At 37.7% G+C, this 15,564-nt stretch overlaps 2 protein-coding genes across 2 annotated transcripts; one reads left to right on the top strand and one right to left on the bottom strand.

The window, feature by feature from the left end:
• The first annotated feature begins 1,682 nt into the window (after positions 1–1,682).
• On the top strand, positions 1,683–9,009 carry TIF3H1 (translation initiation factor 3 subunit H1). The gene is made up of 12 exons (XM_086232077.1): positions 1,683–1,839; positions 1,925–2,004; positions 2,388–2,504; positions 2,617–2,720; positions 5,468–5,534; positions 5,841–5,974; positions 6,054–6,102; positions 6,233–6,304; positions 6,392–6,493; positions 6,572–6,639; positions 8,265–8,417; positions 8,694–9,009. The coding sequence occupies exons 1-12, from the start codon at positions 1,830–1,832 to the stop codon at positions 8,749–8,751; spliced, it is 1,014 nt and encodes a 337-aa protein (XP_086088203.1). The 5' UTR covers positions 1,683–1,829; the 3' UTR covers positions 8,752–9,009.
• Positions 9,010–11,546: 2,537 nt separating this feature from the next.
• On the bottom strand, positions 11,547–15,047 carry LOC147292694 (Leucine-rich receptor-like protein kinase family protein). The gene is made up of 2 exons (XM_086234268.1): positions 13,314–15,047; positions 11,547–13,210 (listed from the first exon to the last, which is right to left on the bottom strand). Exons 1-2 carry the CDS (start codon positions 14,861–14,863, stop codon positions 11,734–11,736), a joined length of 3,027 nt encoding a protein of 1,008 aa, XP_086090394.1. The 5' UTR covers positions 14,864–15,047; the 3' UTR covers positions 11,547–11,733.
• Positions 15,048–15,564: the final 517 nt, after the last annotated feature.

The following is a 15,564-nucleotide window of genomic DNA, read 5'->3' as shown; positions in this document are numbered from 1 at the left end:
ATGTTACATTCTCAGTTAATTTTTAGTTAATTTCCCATGTTTTAGTTCATCAAAATTATAAATCTTGTTTATAAATTGTGAAAATAGCAAACTTTCACCCATGATGCCATGTATTATGAGTTGTTAGAAACCTCTTTTCCACATCTATGCTTGGTTGTTAAAGTTTCAATTCAAGATTCTTTGATCTCTAGTAATTACCTAAAATTTGGTTTCACTTGGGATGCTTAGAGGTTGTATCTTTAAGCAAGAACAAGATCTACCATAAAAAATCATTTATTTTGTGCTTAAAATATAAATACATTTGGTGGGAGCATCAAGTTGAGTCTTACGTGCCCTCCTTTCTATGAGAAATTACTAGATCTTTGTTATAAATAATTACATGGTGGTGTGAACCCTAGACCTTGGTTCCATACCAATTTCTAGACCCTTCCACTCATATTTTCCATTTTATTTAGTTATTATTTAGTTTCTTTTATCAAAAACTCAAAAATCTTCCAAACTAAGTTAGATCTAAATTAATATATAGTTTACAATTAGTGTGTCTATTTTTAAACACTCTCTTGGATTCGACCTCGTATTTTGTACAAACTTTACTACAACAACTCGTCCACTTGCGAGTAAATAAACAAATAAATTTTACAACAAGTTTTTGATGCCATTGTTGTTAAGTGTTTTGATGCACTAGTTTAGGCTTTTTATTAGTTTAAATCTTTCACTAGTTTTTTATTTTACATTTGTTTTTCTAGAAAAGAAAAAAAAATGTATATATATATTTCAAAAAAAAAAAATTTTGAATTTTGAATTTTATTTTTCCCCTCTTCTTTTCCCCCTCTTTCATAAGTACCAAAATAACGAAGAACGATCATATAATTCTATTCTCCGTTGCATTTATGCATTTATATGATCAATCTTTAACAATTATCACATGCAAACCACATCATTTTTTAATTTGCTTAATTGATAAAATTGGCGTAATTGCAAGCTAAAGTAAAATATAAAATGAAAATTACATGGACTAAACTAAAGTGGAAACTCACAAAAACTAAAGGGGTTGTAAGTGTAATTTGGCCTTTTTTTAGAGCAAATTATAACTTACACCCCTAAAATTTGGGGGGCTTCACAACTTGCCCCCTTTGGTTTCAATTTTTTCAATTTAGTATCTAACATTTTGATTTGCTTACAATTCACTACTGTAGTATGTTTAATTGTCTAATTATACGTTAATTGATGACGTGGCAGTTGTTAGTCCTACATTTTGTTGACTTGTAAGGCCGAACGATCTCTCAGACTACCCCATAAGACGTGCTTTAGCAGTTTGATATCGATTTTTGGTTTTTGAACGACCTCCCAAATTTTATATCAAACTTGATGTACTGAAAATACACATGCAAAAAGGTCATTCGATTTTACAGGTTGGCAAAAATATTGGATCTACAACTGTCAAGTCATCAATTAACATATACTTGGACAATAAAAAATATGGCAGTGGTGAATTGTAGGTAAATAAAAATATTATGTACTAAATTAAAAAAATTGAAATCATAGGATATAAGTTGTGAAACACCCTAAAGGTGAGCGATATAAATTGTAATTTGCTATTTTTTTTTAATAATTCTTATTCTTCCTTGTCGGAGGCAATTTGGACTTGTGTAACTTAGATTAGGCCCAACGAGCGTGCAAGGCCCAAAGTCCGAGTCTCAGTCCGTCGACAACTAGGGTTTAGGCTATCTCCCATTCAATTTACAGAGGTTCCTCCGCTCGCGAAAGAAGGCTTCCTTCCCATCTTCTTCTACTATTTCCGCTTCTCCGCGTCTCCGAGACTTCACAGCATGGCGAGCAGTACGCACTCTATCTTGATTTTCTATGCAATTTTGGATGTGTTTTCTTGGGTAACATTGGTTTTTTGTATTTGTTGATTTTACAGCATTAGCTAGATCCTTTCTTCAAGTGGCAGCGACTGAGGAGGTTGCTTCCCCTCTCAGAGTTGTTCAGATTGAGGGACTGGTAACTCTCCTTCACTCTCGACTTTTCTTTGTTTTGTTGATTTCTCTTATTTAATACATACACATCTATATAAATATGTGTACAAGTATGTTATATATATCTGTAAAGAAAAAAGAAAATTAACCCCAGTTCAAATTTTTTTTACATTTTTCGGCTAATATAGCTCAATTGACTGTACCTTTTATTTTTGTTTTAATGGCTCCCAAAATATCAGTGTAGGCAAACACAAGCATTCTATGATTTCACTCCTAAGCTCACACAAGTTTTAGTACTAATTTTTATTTTTCATAATCCCCAATTGGTTGCTTTTGGAACTGGGCATGCTAAGTTACCTTACTGTTGGCATTAATTTTCTTTTTCTATTTTTTTCCCCAAAAAACCAGGTTATCTTGAAGATAATCAAACACTGCAAGGAGTTTTCACCGGCTCTGGTCACGGGGCAACTTCTTGGTTTAGATGTTGGCAGTGTTCTCGAAGTTACTAATTGTTTCCCCTTTCCGGTATGTTGATGATGCATTTTCTTCTATTCTGTGATATCCAAATGCCTTTTTCCCTCATCCCTTGTTATCAAAGTTGCACTACATGTGTTTTTTTTTTTTTTTTAATTTACAGATTCGAGAGGAGGATGAAGAGATTGAAGCTGATGGCGCAAATTACCAGCTTGAGATGATGAGATGTTTGAGAGAGGTTAATGTTGACAATAACACTGTTGGATGGTAAGTCTCGATTTTTAACTTATTGCTTTCTTAATGACAAATAAAACATGTCAAAAGATGTCAAGTTATGTGTTTAGTAATATATTTCTGGGTTTTTTTTTCCCTATATTTATGAATTGCTTGTTTCTCTTGTCTTATCATGTTGCTTGAATATCGATCTATTTGAGAACCCCCCATATCCCTCCTATAGAATCCTGACACCATGGAATGTCATGCACTAGATTAGTGCTGCCTTTATGGGTATAATTACTACTCTAAGAAGCTTGACCCCCTGACTATTGATTTCCTCTTTCCATCTAATCCACTTTCCAGATCCAATGGAGGTTTTGAATGCTTTTAGTTATTTTGTTTTGCACTGTATTAGATCCTGGCCCCTGATTGTCATCATTTATTCTGTTCATAATAAAACATTTTTTATATAGAAAATTTAGATTTGAAATCTTGTGCATCTGAGATGTTAATGTGTTTAAGCCTTTCCTTGTCATTGTATGCTTTTCCTTCATTTTAGGAGATAGGAAGAATAATAAAGGGAGGCTTTGTCACATATTTGTGTTTTCCAAAAACTTTAATTTTAAATTGCAAAGTGCAAACTATTATGTTGTGTGTTCGTTTCAATGTTGCTCTGGTCTATCTTTTTCCTATAGGCTCAGTTTGGTTTATGACAAAATAGTCATCGTGGAATGAGGTTTTAGGAATTCTGAAATCACTCCTTGGAAAGAGGTTTTTTGTAATCAATGGAATTCAACTTTCCCATTCTACTGCTTAGAAATGCTGGGAATGAAAGTGTTTTCATTAGAGAGCTGCTATTTGCACACCCTTTTTTTTCTTTTTGCACACACTTTTCTCTTACACACCTCTTACCATTTTCTAAAATTTAAAATTTCTCTTTTACACACCCCTCCTATTACCAAAATACCCCAACCTCATTAATCTCACCAAAATTTCTCACTACACACCCACCTAATTCAAACACTACACACCCTACCCCAAATGTGAATTTTTAAATTAAAAAAAAAAAAAACAAAGAACAAAAAAAAAAAAATGTTGAAACCAGCCACCCATCCGCAAGCCTCTGCCATATATCCCAGCCCCTCCCCCTCCCCCTCCCTCCTCCCTCCCCCCTCCCTTCCCCTCCCTCACCGACCACCTCCCTCCCACTCTCCTTCCCTCACCCGACCACCTCCCTCTCTCTCTCCTCCCCGCAGCACCACCGCCTCCCCGCAACACCAACTTAAAAAAAAAAAAAAAAAATGCAGGTTCGGCAGACCAGTGCCGAACCTGGCTATTTCATTCAGCAGGTACCCGCCGAACAATCCTCTTCTATTCGGTGGATGCCTGCCGAACGAAACAGCCGAGTTCGGCACCGGTTCGCCGAACCACCTGCATATATATATATTTTTTAATTTTCAGGGGTGCAGAGGGAGGTGGTGCGGTGCAGGGGTGAGGTGGTGCGGCAGGGGGAGGGTTGCAGGGGGGAGGTGGTGCGGCAGGGGGAGTGTTGCAGGGGTGAGGTGGTGCGGCAGGGGGAGGGGTGCAGGGGGGAGGTGGTGCGGCAGGGGGGAGTGTTGCAGGGGTGAGGTGGTGCGGGGGGGAGGTGGTGCGGCAGGGGGAGTGTTGCAGGGGTGAGGTGGTGCGACAGGGGGAGGGGTGCAGGGGGGAGGTGGTGCGGCAGGGGGAGGGGAGGGGGATGGCAAAAGGGGAGGGGTGCAGAGGGAGGTGGTGCGGCAAGGGGAGGGGCTCAGAGTTGTAGAGAGAGAGAGTGAAGGGCTGGGTTGGTTTCGGGGAGAGAGAAAGAGGAGGGAGGATGGGGGTGGGGTGGTCGGCGGGTAAGAGGGAAGGAGAGAGAGAGAGAGAGAGAGAGAGAGAGAGAGAGAGGGGAAGGCCGGAACGGGGCTGGGGTGGTCGGCAGTGGTTCTCACCGGGGGGGGGGGGGGGTGGGGTGCTGTGACAGGGAAGAGGGAATGATAAAGGAATGGGGTTTTGGGTAATTTTATTTTGGGTGTTTTTGGTTATTTCACAAATTAAATTTTTGAGGGTGTGCAAAAAGAAATTTAAGGGTGTGCAAATAGCAGCTCTCTTTCATTATTACACCAATGAATTTTACTCTTGGAAGCAAACATATTAGTGTATGGTCATCACTATGATTTATGATAAAGTCAAAATCAGAGAATGAATTCAGGAAGTTTAATTTCCCTAAAACCTAAATTTATGAGTTTTGGATACTGTGGGTTAGCCAAACCCTAATGTGTACTCATCAAACATGAGAGTAGAATGCTAAAACCATTCCTTAGCCTTGATTTAACAGAGCAAATATTAGTAAGAAAGTTAGCCATGTATTTCATCCTCTTTACATTCGTGTCTCATCTCATTTCCAGTAGTGTAGTGTCTTGAACCATTTCAGTATCTTCTTCTTTCTCAAGTCTGATTTCAGTGCTTGCTTATATGTATGCTTTCAAATGGTGTCTACTTTTCATGGGTATGCACATTGTTGCATGGGCTTTGCTTTCATGCATGGACATTTTTTGTTTATGCTCATGCATGCATGCTGAATCTGTGTAGCTGGTAGCCCACATGCATGTGCACATGCAAATCCACATATATATAATAATGCATGCTCACATATACATTATTATGCATGGTGCTCTTCGATTGTTGTTAGTCAAGTGTTAAAAGGGAAGATTTTGGTCAAACTGTTTTTACACTCTTTTTCTCCTGTGTAATATATAACTATTATTAATACTATTCAGGTACCAATCAACATTGTTGGGTTCTTTTCAAACAGTGGAGCTGATTGAGACATTCATGAACTACCAGGTAATGATTTTGAAACTACTATTCTTGTTTCATGTAATTTCATTCAACTGAAAACAAAAACCTTATTTTTTCTTCATTAAATTTATGTGGGCACTTTTTTTTAGACCAAAAGGTCTTATAATGCTGTCGTAGTGCTCATCTATGGAGCCTTGGGATTCCAAAAAAGGAAAGCACCTAAAAGTGCTACTGGTTGCTTTTAGTTTAAGTGATAGTGAATTAGATTACATTCCTTATCATTTTAATTTTGCTATTTTTTGTCCCTTTTCATATGGTTTCATTTATATATTTTTTTACAATATTGTGCAGGAAAATATTAGACGGTGTGTTTGCATAATTTATGATCCATTGAAATCCAATCAAGGTGTCTTAGCACTTAAGGCATTGAAGCTTTCTGATTCTTTCATGGAGCTTTACCGCACTAACAGTTTTACAGGAGAGAAGTATGAGATCTTTCTGCTGTGATTTATATAAAATTATGCTATGGATGGAAGCTCACTTCTTATGTGTTTGGTACATTAGGTTGAGGGAGAAAAATCTATCATGGGTGGATATATTTGAGGAAATACCTGTAAGCTTTTTGAGCTTGATTATTTCATTTTTGGAGTAGCAAAATACAGTCTATACTTGTATATGCTCATTATCTTGGAATGGCCATTTGTTTTATGTTTTTTGATGTTTATGCTGCTTGAACTTGACAGATCAAAGTCTCAAATTCTGCACTTATTAGTGCCTTTATGACAGAGCTGGAAGCTGATACACCTGTTATCCAGGTTTATTTATGATATTTTTTTCTGGGAAATTCAATATAACTTTTTAAAATTATTTTAGTGCTTATTTAATTCATATTTATATTTTAGTGTGATTATGATCGTCTGCAATTATCAACCAGTCCATTTCTGGAGAGGAATATGGAATTTCTTATTGAATGCATGGATGATTTGTCGATGGAACAGCAGAAGGTTTGTGTTCTCTTTACCTGAAGGTTCTCATGTTATGATTGGTCGTTTGCATGTCCTGATGAGTGTCCTCTCTTCCAGTTCCAATACTATTATAGGAACCTGTCACGTCAGCAAGCCCAACAGCAAGCATGGCTTCAAAAGAGAAGGTATATATTGCATTTGGATTCTTCTATGGTGCTATTTTATAAATTTGTTATATGGTTTTGGATTTCCTCTTTGGGGATTTTACATGTCGGTTGGTTTTGCATTACTTTGTCAACGCTGCAATTTGTCATTGGAGGCACAGTGCATGAATATATAAGATAAAGCTAGAATATTTGGTCAATTTTATGTTCTTATTTGAACATCCATGGTCAATTATACATTTTAGATAAGGCTTTGTGATTTTTTGTGTCTGTTATTTATGGTATTTGCATCTTTACTTGGACATCAATGCTTTATTTATTTCTTTTTTCTATTTCTGTTTTATTTGGTTCCCTGGTTGGTATGCAATCCTTATCCTTGTTCAATCTTAATTTTGTTTGATGGAACAGTTGGTGTTTGGTTTGTAAAACTTGTGATCATGTCTTCTACTTTTTAAAATAATGAGTTTGTATTGTTTTTGGTCTGAAAGGCTTTTATTTATTTTGGTTCTCATCTGACGGGGATGTTGGAAGAAGCTTTGACCATGGCAATGGTTCTTCATGTATGGGTCTATAGTAACTATAACTTATGCAAGGCCTCGAACCCAAAAGTCAATTCCAGCTAACGCTTTGAGAGCGCAACCCAGCCTGGCTTATGTAGACTCAAGAGCCTGGGTATGATGATGACTCTCTACTGAAGATGGAAAGGGGGCTGGCCCCTGGGTTGTGGGGTAATGTGGATCCGTAGGCTGGTAAATGGTTGCGTCCCACATTGGAAAGGGTCGCGTCTCACATCAGGATTGGTTGTCCATTGGTAAGTGTGATATGTATGATTCCTCCCTTGGAAAAGATGCCAAGGTTTAAAGGAGAGGTTGTGATCCCCCAGAATTCCACATAGATAATGCATTGGGGAAGATTAGGTAGTTAGGCCTATGAACTCAAAAGTCAATTTCAACTAGCACTTTTGGAAGAGGCCTTGGGTCATTTCATGATCAGGTGGCATTTAGGTGTTCTCAGTGCATTCTGAAAAATTCATTCTATTCTTTCTGTGTAATAGATAAAGTTATCATGCCTAATAATTAATTAGACAGTGGATGAACTGATATATTTTTGAACTTACTAACTGCCCTTATAAAATGTGTTTTTAATTTCTTTTGTGAAAATAAGACACATATATTCATGGGTTTTGATGTTTATATTACAACCTTATAAATGTGGGTGACAATAAAATGTTTACAAATTCTCTGAAATAAATAAATAAAATGCTGACAAATTAGACTTGAAGCCCTTTTTTTATTTTGGAGGGGGGGGGAGAGGAAACCAAAGTGAAGGTCCTGTCCTTCCATTGTGGATCATCAAAGTAATAGGAGATCTGTGCATATTTGATATGGTGTCCTGTTTGGATGTTTTATTAGCTTTTACTTTTCCTTCAGTTGCTTATGCATTTGAGTTTACCAACATGTACTAAATGTAAAAATCTATTAGAAGAATGTTGCCTGCATCATTAATTCTGCTTGTTTTCTCCTGCAAAATCTGGACCATGATTAGGTTTTGTCTACCCAGAGTTTTGTAATATGACTTGTCTCTGCTCATTGCTTTTGCTATTTTAAGTTTACTGTATATTTAGTTTTCTGTTCTGTGCATTATAGGTCAGAGAACATGGCACGGAAGGCTGCAGGAGAAGAACCTTTACCTGAAGAGGATCCTTCAAACCCCGTTTTTAAGCCACTCCCCGAGCCATCACGTTTGGATAGCTTTCTCATAACAAATCAAATCTCTAACTACTGCAACCAAATTAATGGGTATGTTACAAATTCCTCTTAAAAGTCATTTTTGATTGTATTCCCCCTTAATACTTAATTTCAGTCCTCCGATATTAGTTGTTGCGAAAATATTTTTCTTTCTGATTTAACAGCAATAAATTAGTATACCCATATTAGTGTAGTCAGTCAGTCTCGGTCTTTAGTCAGTCAGTCTCGGTCTTTCGCCTCCCTTCATCTGGCACATTTAGTCATTGAAATTTTGAAATTTTGAAATTTCACTAATTTCAATTTTATGTTTGTAAAAACAATGTACAGGGTTGCTGGGCAGAGCTTCAGTAGATTATATTTGACAAAGGCTTTGCATGATAACTGATGTGATGCTTGCCTCATGCCAGTATTTCGAATGTTAGTTGTAAGGAGAAATATCTATCCTCAGCAGTTTCTATCTGTATAAGATAATGAATTTAGAGCTTTGCTTTCTATTTGTCTTAAATTCTTTTCTGAGTCTCTCAAATTTTTGAGCAATATTATATATTAAGTTTAAAGGCAAATTTGGATGCAATATGATGATTCCAACCAACATGGAATGCCTAACTATCAATTTATATTCTGGTTTCTCTTCCTTTTTCTCCATGGTTCCACTTTCACAATTGATGTATTTGCGTAGTTGCTTGCTATATGCTGGTTTTAATATCTTCTTGCTGACTAGTCAAGTAGAACTGTGGTATAAATTGACTTACATGAGGCATTTCGTGGATAAGATGCTTGGCTGATTGGTGGACCACTTTTGAAATTGACTATTTGGTGAATATTGCCTATTAGATAAACGACTCTTAGATTGATAGTAGCTTTGTGTGAAATCATTTTAATCTTTTAAGATGATACCATGAATGCAGTTGTAGATTAATTGGATATATGGCAGCATCCTGTCCTTTCAGCATTGTACACATTGTATTAGACGATTCCACTTGCAAGGGATTTTTCTTATTTTAAAATGAACCATAGTTGGGTGTAATTTAGTGTCTTCTTTGAAGCTTAGTTTGGGGTTCATGATGTTACAATAATAAGATGGTCAAAAGGGAACGAGTATATTCTGAGGTGTGTAGTTGGTTGAAACAACAAAATCACTTGACCCTAAGCCATGAATGTGCAAACATTTCAAGGGTTGAGGAAAATATGTGAAATTAATGTACGTCTCGGCTCCTCTCGTTACTTGATTTACCACGTTGGAAAAGTTAAACATAATGTATACAATTATTTTTTTGGTCGAAATGTATACAATTATTACATGAAAGTTTTACTTACTCATTTGACGGGTGGTGTTAAGAGTTTCAAATTCCCCTCAATGACAATGGGGTTCCTCGATTCCTCAAAAGTGAATTAGTTGGATAAAAATTTAAAGGTCACCAATGCCCTCTCAAATATTGGCTGATCATGCTGAATTTTTGTTTTAAATTTGATCATGTGGATACTCTTTTACGAGGGGCATTTTTGTCAAACAAAGACCGTCTCTCTCTCTCTCTCTCTCTCTCTCTCTCTCTCTCTCTCTCTCTCTCTCTCTCTCTCTCTCTCTTACCCTCTCTGCCTTCTTTCCCTTATCGAGACACCGAGACTATTGGAAACTAAGGGAATAATACCAGTGATCTTAAATTTAGATAAAAAATGTTATCACATTGTATGTATAAGTGTTTTGCTTATTATAAATAAATGAGCCTCAAATTCATATAGAAATCAATGGAGCACTACCACATAGGATAGGACCACATCATTTTGGACCACATAGGATAGGACCACATCATTTTAGAAGTAAATATTCATTATAATGAGAAAAACTTGTATGTAAAGGGTGTGTATATCCATTCTCTAACAATATGTTCTTAAATGCTAATTAAATAACCATTAATTATGAGAGAATGATTGTATACATCTCTTAACGTGAAAGTTTTTCTCCATTACAACTGTAGCTATAAGCCCTTACTATACACACGGACAAACCTTTTTCATTACACATTACACATTACACATTACAACTAGAGCTATAAGCCCTTACTCTACAGTAACAATTAATTAAGTTCTAGTTCTCTGTTTCATCAGTAAAAAAATTTGTTCTTGGAGAGTTAAAACTGTTTATCTACACGCCACAATGGGAGTGATATTTTTGTATTATGCTCCAACAATTTTGAACACAGAATCTTATTTTAATGGTTTTGATTATAAAAAGAGAGAGAACTTTTGACTTGCATCATATCTGGTATGACATAATTGTATCTGTCGTATATATTTGGAGCTTTATTTTAAAGGACAGAGTTGTAAGCATATTTGTTGGTTGGTCCTGTTCCTTCGTTATTATTGTATAATGGTGATAGACATTCCTTCATATTATTATTATACAAATTTGATGTTGTTTTTTTAACCACAATATATGAGGTGAATTATAAGGAGACCCGTGAAGTGTTCTGTCGTCTACCTCACAGAATGAAAGCATACAAACAATCATAAAGTCACCTCTCGTGTGTAGGGCCCGTACATACATATATATATATATATGTGTGTGTGTATATAGATATAAATATTTATAATATTCATAATGCAAAATCACAGTTTGATTGTGATTCTAACCTAGTCATCTACAACCCCATCAACAGTTTTATATTCCCAGAATTTCTGTATTTGCATTGTAACCATGGTGAACATACACAATGTTAGACGATTGAGATTTAGAGAAACTCTATCTTCTAACAGTTCAATACACTTAAGCAGATTGGACTATAGTCCTATACTTATTTGTACTAGACTAGACTGTATTGCATTTTGGTCTAGACATAAATAGATTATACAATGCTTAAGCCATTCTAAAGAGTCCGGAAAAACTCTGCACAGTACAATGAAAATCGAGTCTAGTTCAATTTAGTACAGTTTAGTATAGCGCGGTATCATTGTATGGTCCAATATGGTGTATTAGATGAGCCATATAACAGCTTGTAGACCCATCAAATGTATTGGATTTGAAAAATTTTCATGTCTTTCTTCCTGACATGAGGTTTTAGGTTGATTTGGGGCCAATCGTATAGTAATTTTCTTAGTCCAGTGCTGCATTTTCTTGACTTGCAAGACTTGTAAACCAATTCTATTAAATTATATACAAGTGTTCCAAAGTTCACATTGCAATGACACAATTCATCCATTCCACATTAGATATCTGCAGATAGCAAGCAGAGAAATCTGCTTACTGTAGGTGAGGAAAAACAAAGAACAATTAACAAGTAGAGCAGTTCCCTATCAATCCAACTAAAAAAATAACAAGAAATTCCAACAATGGAACTAGTTAAGGAATATTGCATTAATGCTCTTAGGATTAGAAAGCCTCCATTCTTTGTGGAACTGGGGTCTTGATAATCTGCAGAATTTGAATCACTTCTGCCATGGTAGGCCTGCAGGATGGTATCTGAGAGGTGCACACCAATGCCAACTTGAGCACTGGTAGGACCTCATCCTCTGGGTACTCCCCCATGCTTAGATCAATGCACCCCAACACATTGCCTTGCTCAAGCAAAACCCTCACATGGTCAGTCAATATCACAACATTGTCTTCCCCATATTCTACAGGCCTTTTACCAGTCACAAGCTCAAGGATCAACACACCAAAACCATATACATCACATTTTTCATTCACCCTTAGGCTCTGGCATGCTAATTCTGGTGCCACATAGCCCAGTGCACTCTGAAATCTGTTGCTCACTACATGCCGTTCGATCTTTGTCAGAAGCCTTGCCAGTGCAAAATCTGAAATCTTTGGGTTGTAATTCTCATCAAGCAAGATGTTACTTGGTTTTATGTTGTAGTGAATGATTGGTGGACGGAAAGAATGGTGCAAGTGTGCAAGTCCCTTTGCTGTTCCAAGCAAGATTTTGAATCTATTAGCCCATGAAAGAGGTGGGGTTGAATGAAGCCTTTCATGGAGTTTGGTTTGTAGGCTGCCATTGGGAGCAAACTCTGTAACCAGGAGCTGCATTTGTGGAGTCCAGTAGTATCCTTTCAGGGCTATCAGATTCGGGTGTCTTGCTTTTCCCAGAATCCGAACCTCTCTGTCAAAGTCTTCAAGACATTGGATTATATTTGTTGTAACAAGCTTCTTGATTGTTACTATTCTTCCCTGAGCTCCAAGTGGAATTTTGTAAACTGTTCCAAAGACTCCCTCCCCAAGCTCAGAGGCCTTGTTAATTAGTGATTCAGGACTGCTAATCCAATCCGAGGATGACCTTGAATCGAACAGAATGAGCTTCCCAGAGGCCAAATTACCGGATCGTGAAGAGCTTGAACACATGCTTTCCATTGCGGTTTCCACAAATGCAGGCCTCCTCCTTGCAGATACATTTAGAAGGCTAACAATGATTACTCCAGCTGCAATCAGAGTGGCAGCTGAAATTGCCACAATAGCAGATATGCTAAGGAACATTTTGTGGCGGTCTTTCGTTAATATTGAAGATTCATTTGGGTGTCTATGACCACCCATTTGGTTGTTGTAGGCATTTGGGTCAAGAACAAGGGGCTTAGGTACATGCATGACACATGGTCCCTTTAACAATGGTGAGCAAATACCCAAATTTCCTTGCAAAGCACTTTGATCCAAGCTCTGAAATACACTCCCAACAGGAAGCCTCCCTGTTAACCTGTTATATGATATGTTTACAGAAAGAAGATTTTCCAGTCTTCCAAGCTCTTGTGGAATCTCTCCACTCAACTCATTGAACTCTAATTTCAAAATCTTGAGCTTGCTTATCTTTGAAATGGATTTAGGAATAGGACCACTTAAATTGTTGTGGGACAAACTCCTGCAACAGAAAAACATCACAGTTGGTATATATAGTTCAACTTAATAAAAATACACAGATAATTGTGAACAACTAAACAAAGAAAGAAGGTGATCAAACTTACATCATATAGAGAGATGAGCAGTTCCCAATCTCATCAGGAATTGGGCCAGTCAATGAATTTCCATCCAGTTGGAGAATTCTCAAACTCCCTGAATCACATATATCCCCAGGAATAGAACCATAGAAGGCACTGTTTCGAAGATCTAGAATTGTTAGGTTCTGAAAGAACCCCAGCTCTGGAGGGATCCTTGATTGAAGATTGTTCCATGACAAATTCAAGTACCTCAAGTTGGAGAAAAGTCCCATTTCTGCTGGAATGTTTCCTTTGAGATTGTTCCTTGACAGATCCAACATCTTTAAAGATTCAAAGAGTCTACTCGAACCAGATGGAATAGAACCTGTAAGTCCCATGTGGGAAAAGTCTATTTCTTCCAATCCCAAATCGAACAAACCCTCTGGTATGCTTCCACTGAAGTTGTTACCCCTCAACCGAATTACCGACAACTTATAGCAGTAAACAAGAGATGTTGGAATGGTACCAATGAGTTTGTTGTTAGACAGACTCAAATTATTGAGAGATTTCAGGTCACCCATTGATGGTGGGAGGCTTCCAGTGAAACCATTGTTGGAGAAGTCCATGTATTGGAGGCTGCTCATGTTACCAATCCATTGAGGGAAATCACCTGTAAACATGTTATCTGATAGACTGAAAAAGGTCAAAGACTTCAGCCTCTGAAGTAACTCTGGCAATGCACCAATGAAAAGATTGTTGCTGAAATCAATCCTACCTAAGTGTGGACATAGTCCTACATCAGCAGGAATTGGCCCAGAGAAGTGATTGCCCTGTATTAGCAACTCTTTCAAGTAATGTATGGCTGATATCCCTTGTGGTACAGACCCGGAAAGAACATTGTTCGAAAGATCTAAAGAACGAAGCCTTTTCAAGGACCAAATCCCTGAACCAAAATCCGGGGTACCGGATAAATGGTTATTAGAGAGATTAAGGCCATTCAAAGAAGAGCATCTAGCCAGTGTACTAGGCAAAGGCCCTTCAAGCAAATTCCCAGCTAGAGAAAGGTACCGAAGCGAAAAACAATTGTCAAACAGATTATCAGGGACTGGTCCTGAGAATGAATTCTCAGAAAGATCAAGAAATCTGATGGAACTCATGTTCACAAGAGTAGTGGGAATGAGCCCTGATAGACTGTTGTGGCTCAAATTAAGCCTTTCAAGATTGGGAGGGAGAGCAAACTTGTCTGGACTAATATCACCACTGAAATTGTTGTTTGACAAGGACAGCACCTTCAAGTGCTGCAAATTCTGAAGCCCTTTTCCGATTCTTCCAAACAAGCCTAAGCCTTCAAGTGACAGCTGAGAGACTCGTCCGGTGACTGGATTGCATTGTACAAACTTCCAAGAACATGGGGAGTCGTCGTCTTCGTTCCACGAAGCAAGGTATGAAGAAGGGTCATGGAGGTCGGATTTGAAGACAAGCAGGCCTAAAACGTCGTAGTTCAATTGCGCAGGAACAAAGCCATTGTCGCCCATGCAGGCTTGGAAAGAAGCCATTGATGCCAGCAGCATATATACAAGGAATCCGAGAAATCCCATTGTTGAGTACAGTATTGATCTCAGGCTCACTACTTTTGTCGATAAGGTAGTTTAGTTATGGCAAGTGGCTAGCTAGGACAGGGAAGCATTATTCTGCAACACCGTACACAGAAAATCTACCATGGAAGACAGTTAGATATATCATATATGTTGCATATACTGTGTGCTCACGAGAGAGAGAGAGAGAGAGAGAGAGAGAGAGAGAGAGAGAGAGAGAGAGAGCAAATATTACCAAATTGGGGGGGGGGGGGGGGGGGGGGCTGAAAGGGAGAGTGACACTACTACAATACCTATCAAAGCCAACCAATTTCAAGGGTATCCTCACTCCATTAAACAACTAATGTTTAGTTGTTTAAGCTATTAGCCACCAACTAGCCTCTAATAAGCTGTTAGTTGTACAGATTGAGGTGGCTAATACTCAATACATGCCAATCTCAAGGTTTTGGTGGCTGCAAAGATCAAATCTGACATTGATGTAGACAAGGGCTTAAGCAACTAACAGGAACTTTTGTTGGTGGTTTAGTGAAACTAAATATATAATAAAAAACTGATTAGCCATGCCTTATTAAACCAAAGATGATTGGTTTGACAGTGATTCTCACCATTGCTGCAGTAGTTGGTTAAACATGGCAATCTGAAAATTATTGGTTGATTAAATGGTTACACTAATGACAAACAGTGGGTTCATTACTTGAATAAGC

The sequence above is a fragment of the Dryas octopetala genome, chromosome 2 (genome assembly GCF_963921425.1).
Source record: "Dryas octopetala chromosome 2, drDryOcto1.1, whole genome shotgun sequence".
Classification (NCBI taxonomy): domain Eukaryota; kingdom Viridiplantae; phylum Streptophyta; class Magnoliopsida; order Rosales; family Rosaceae; genus Dryas; species Dryas octopetala.
The sequence above is the reverse complement of the archived record's forward strand: the minus strand, read 5'-3'. Positions and strand labels throughout refer to the sequence as shown.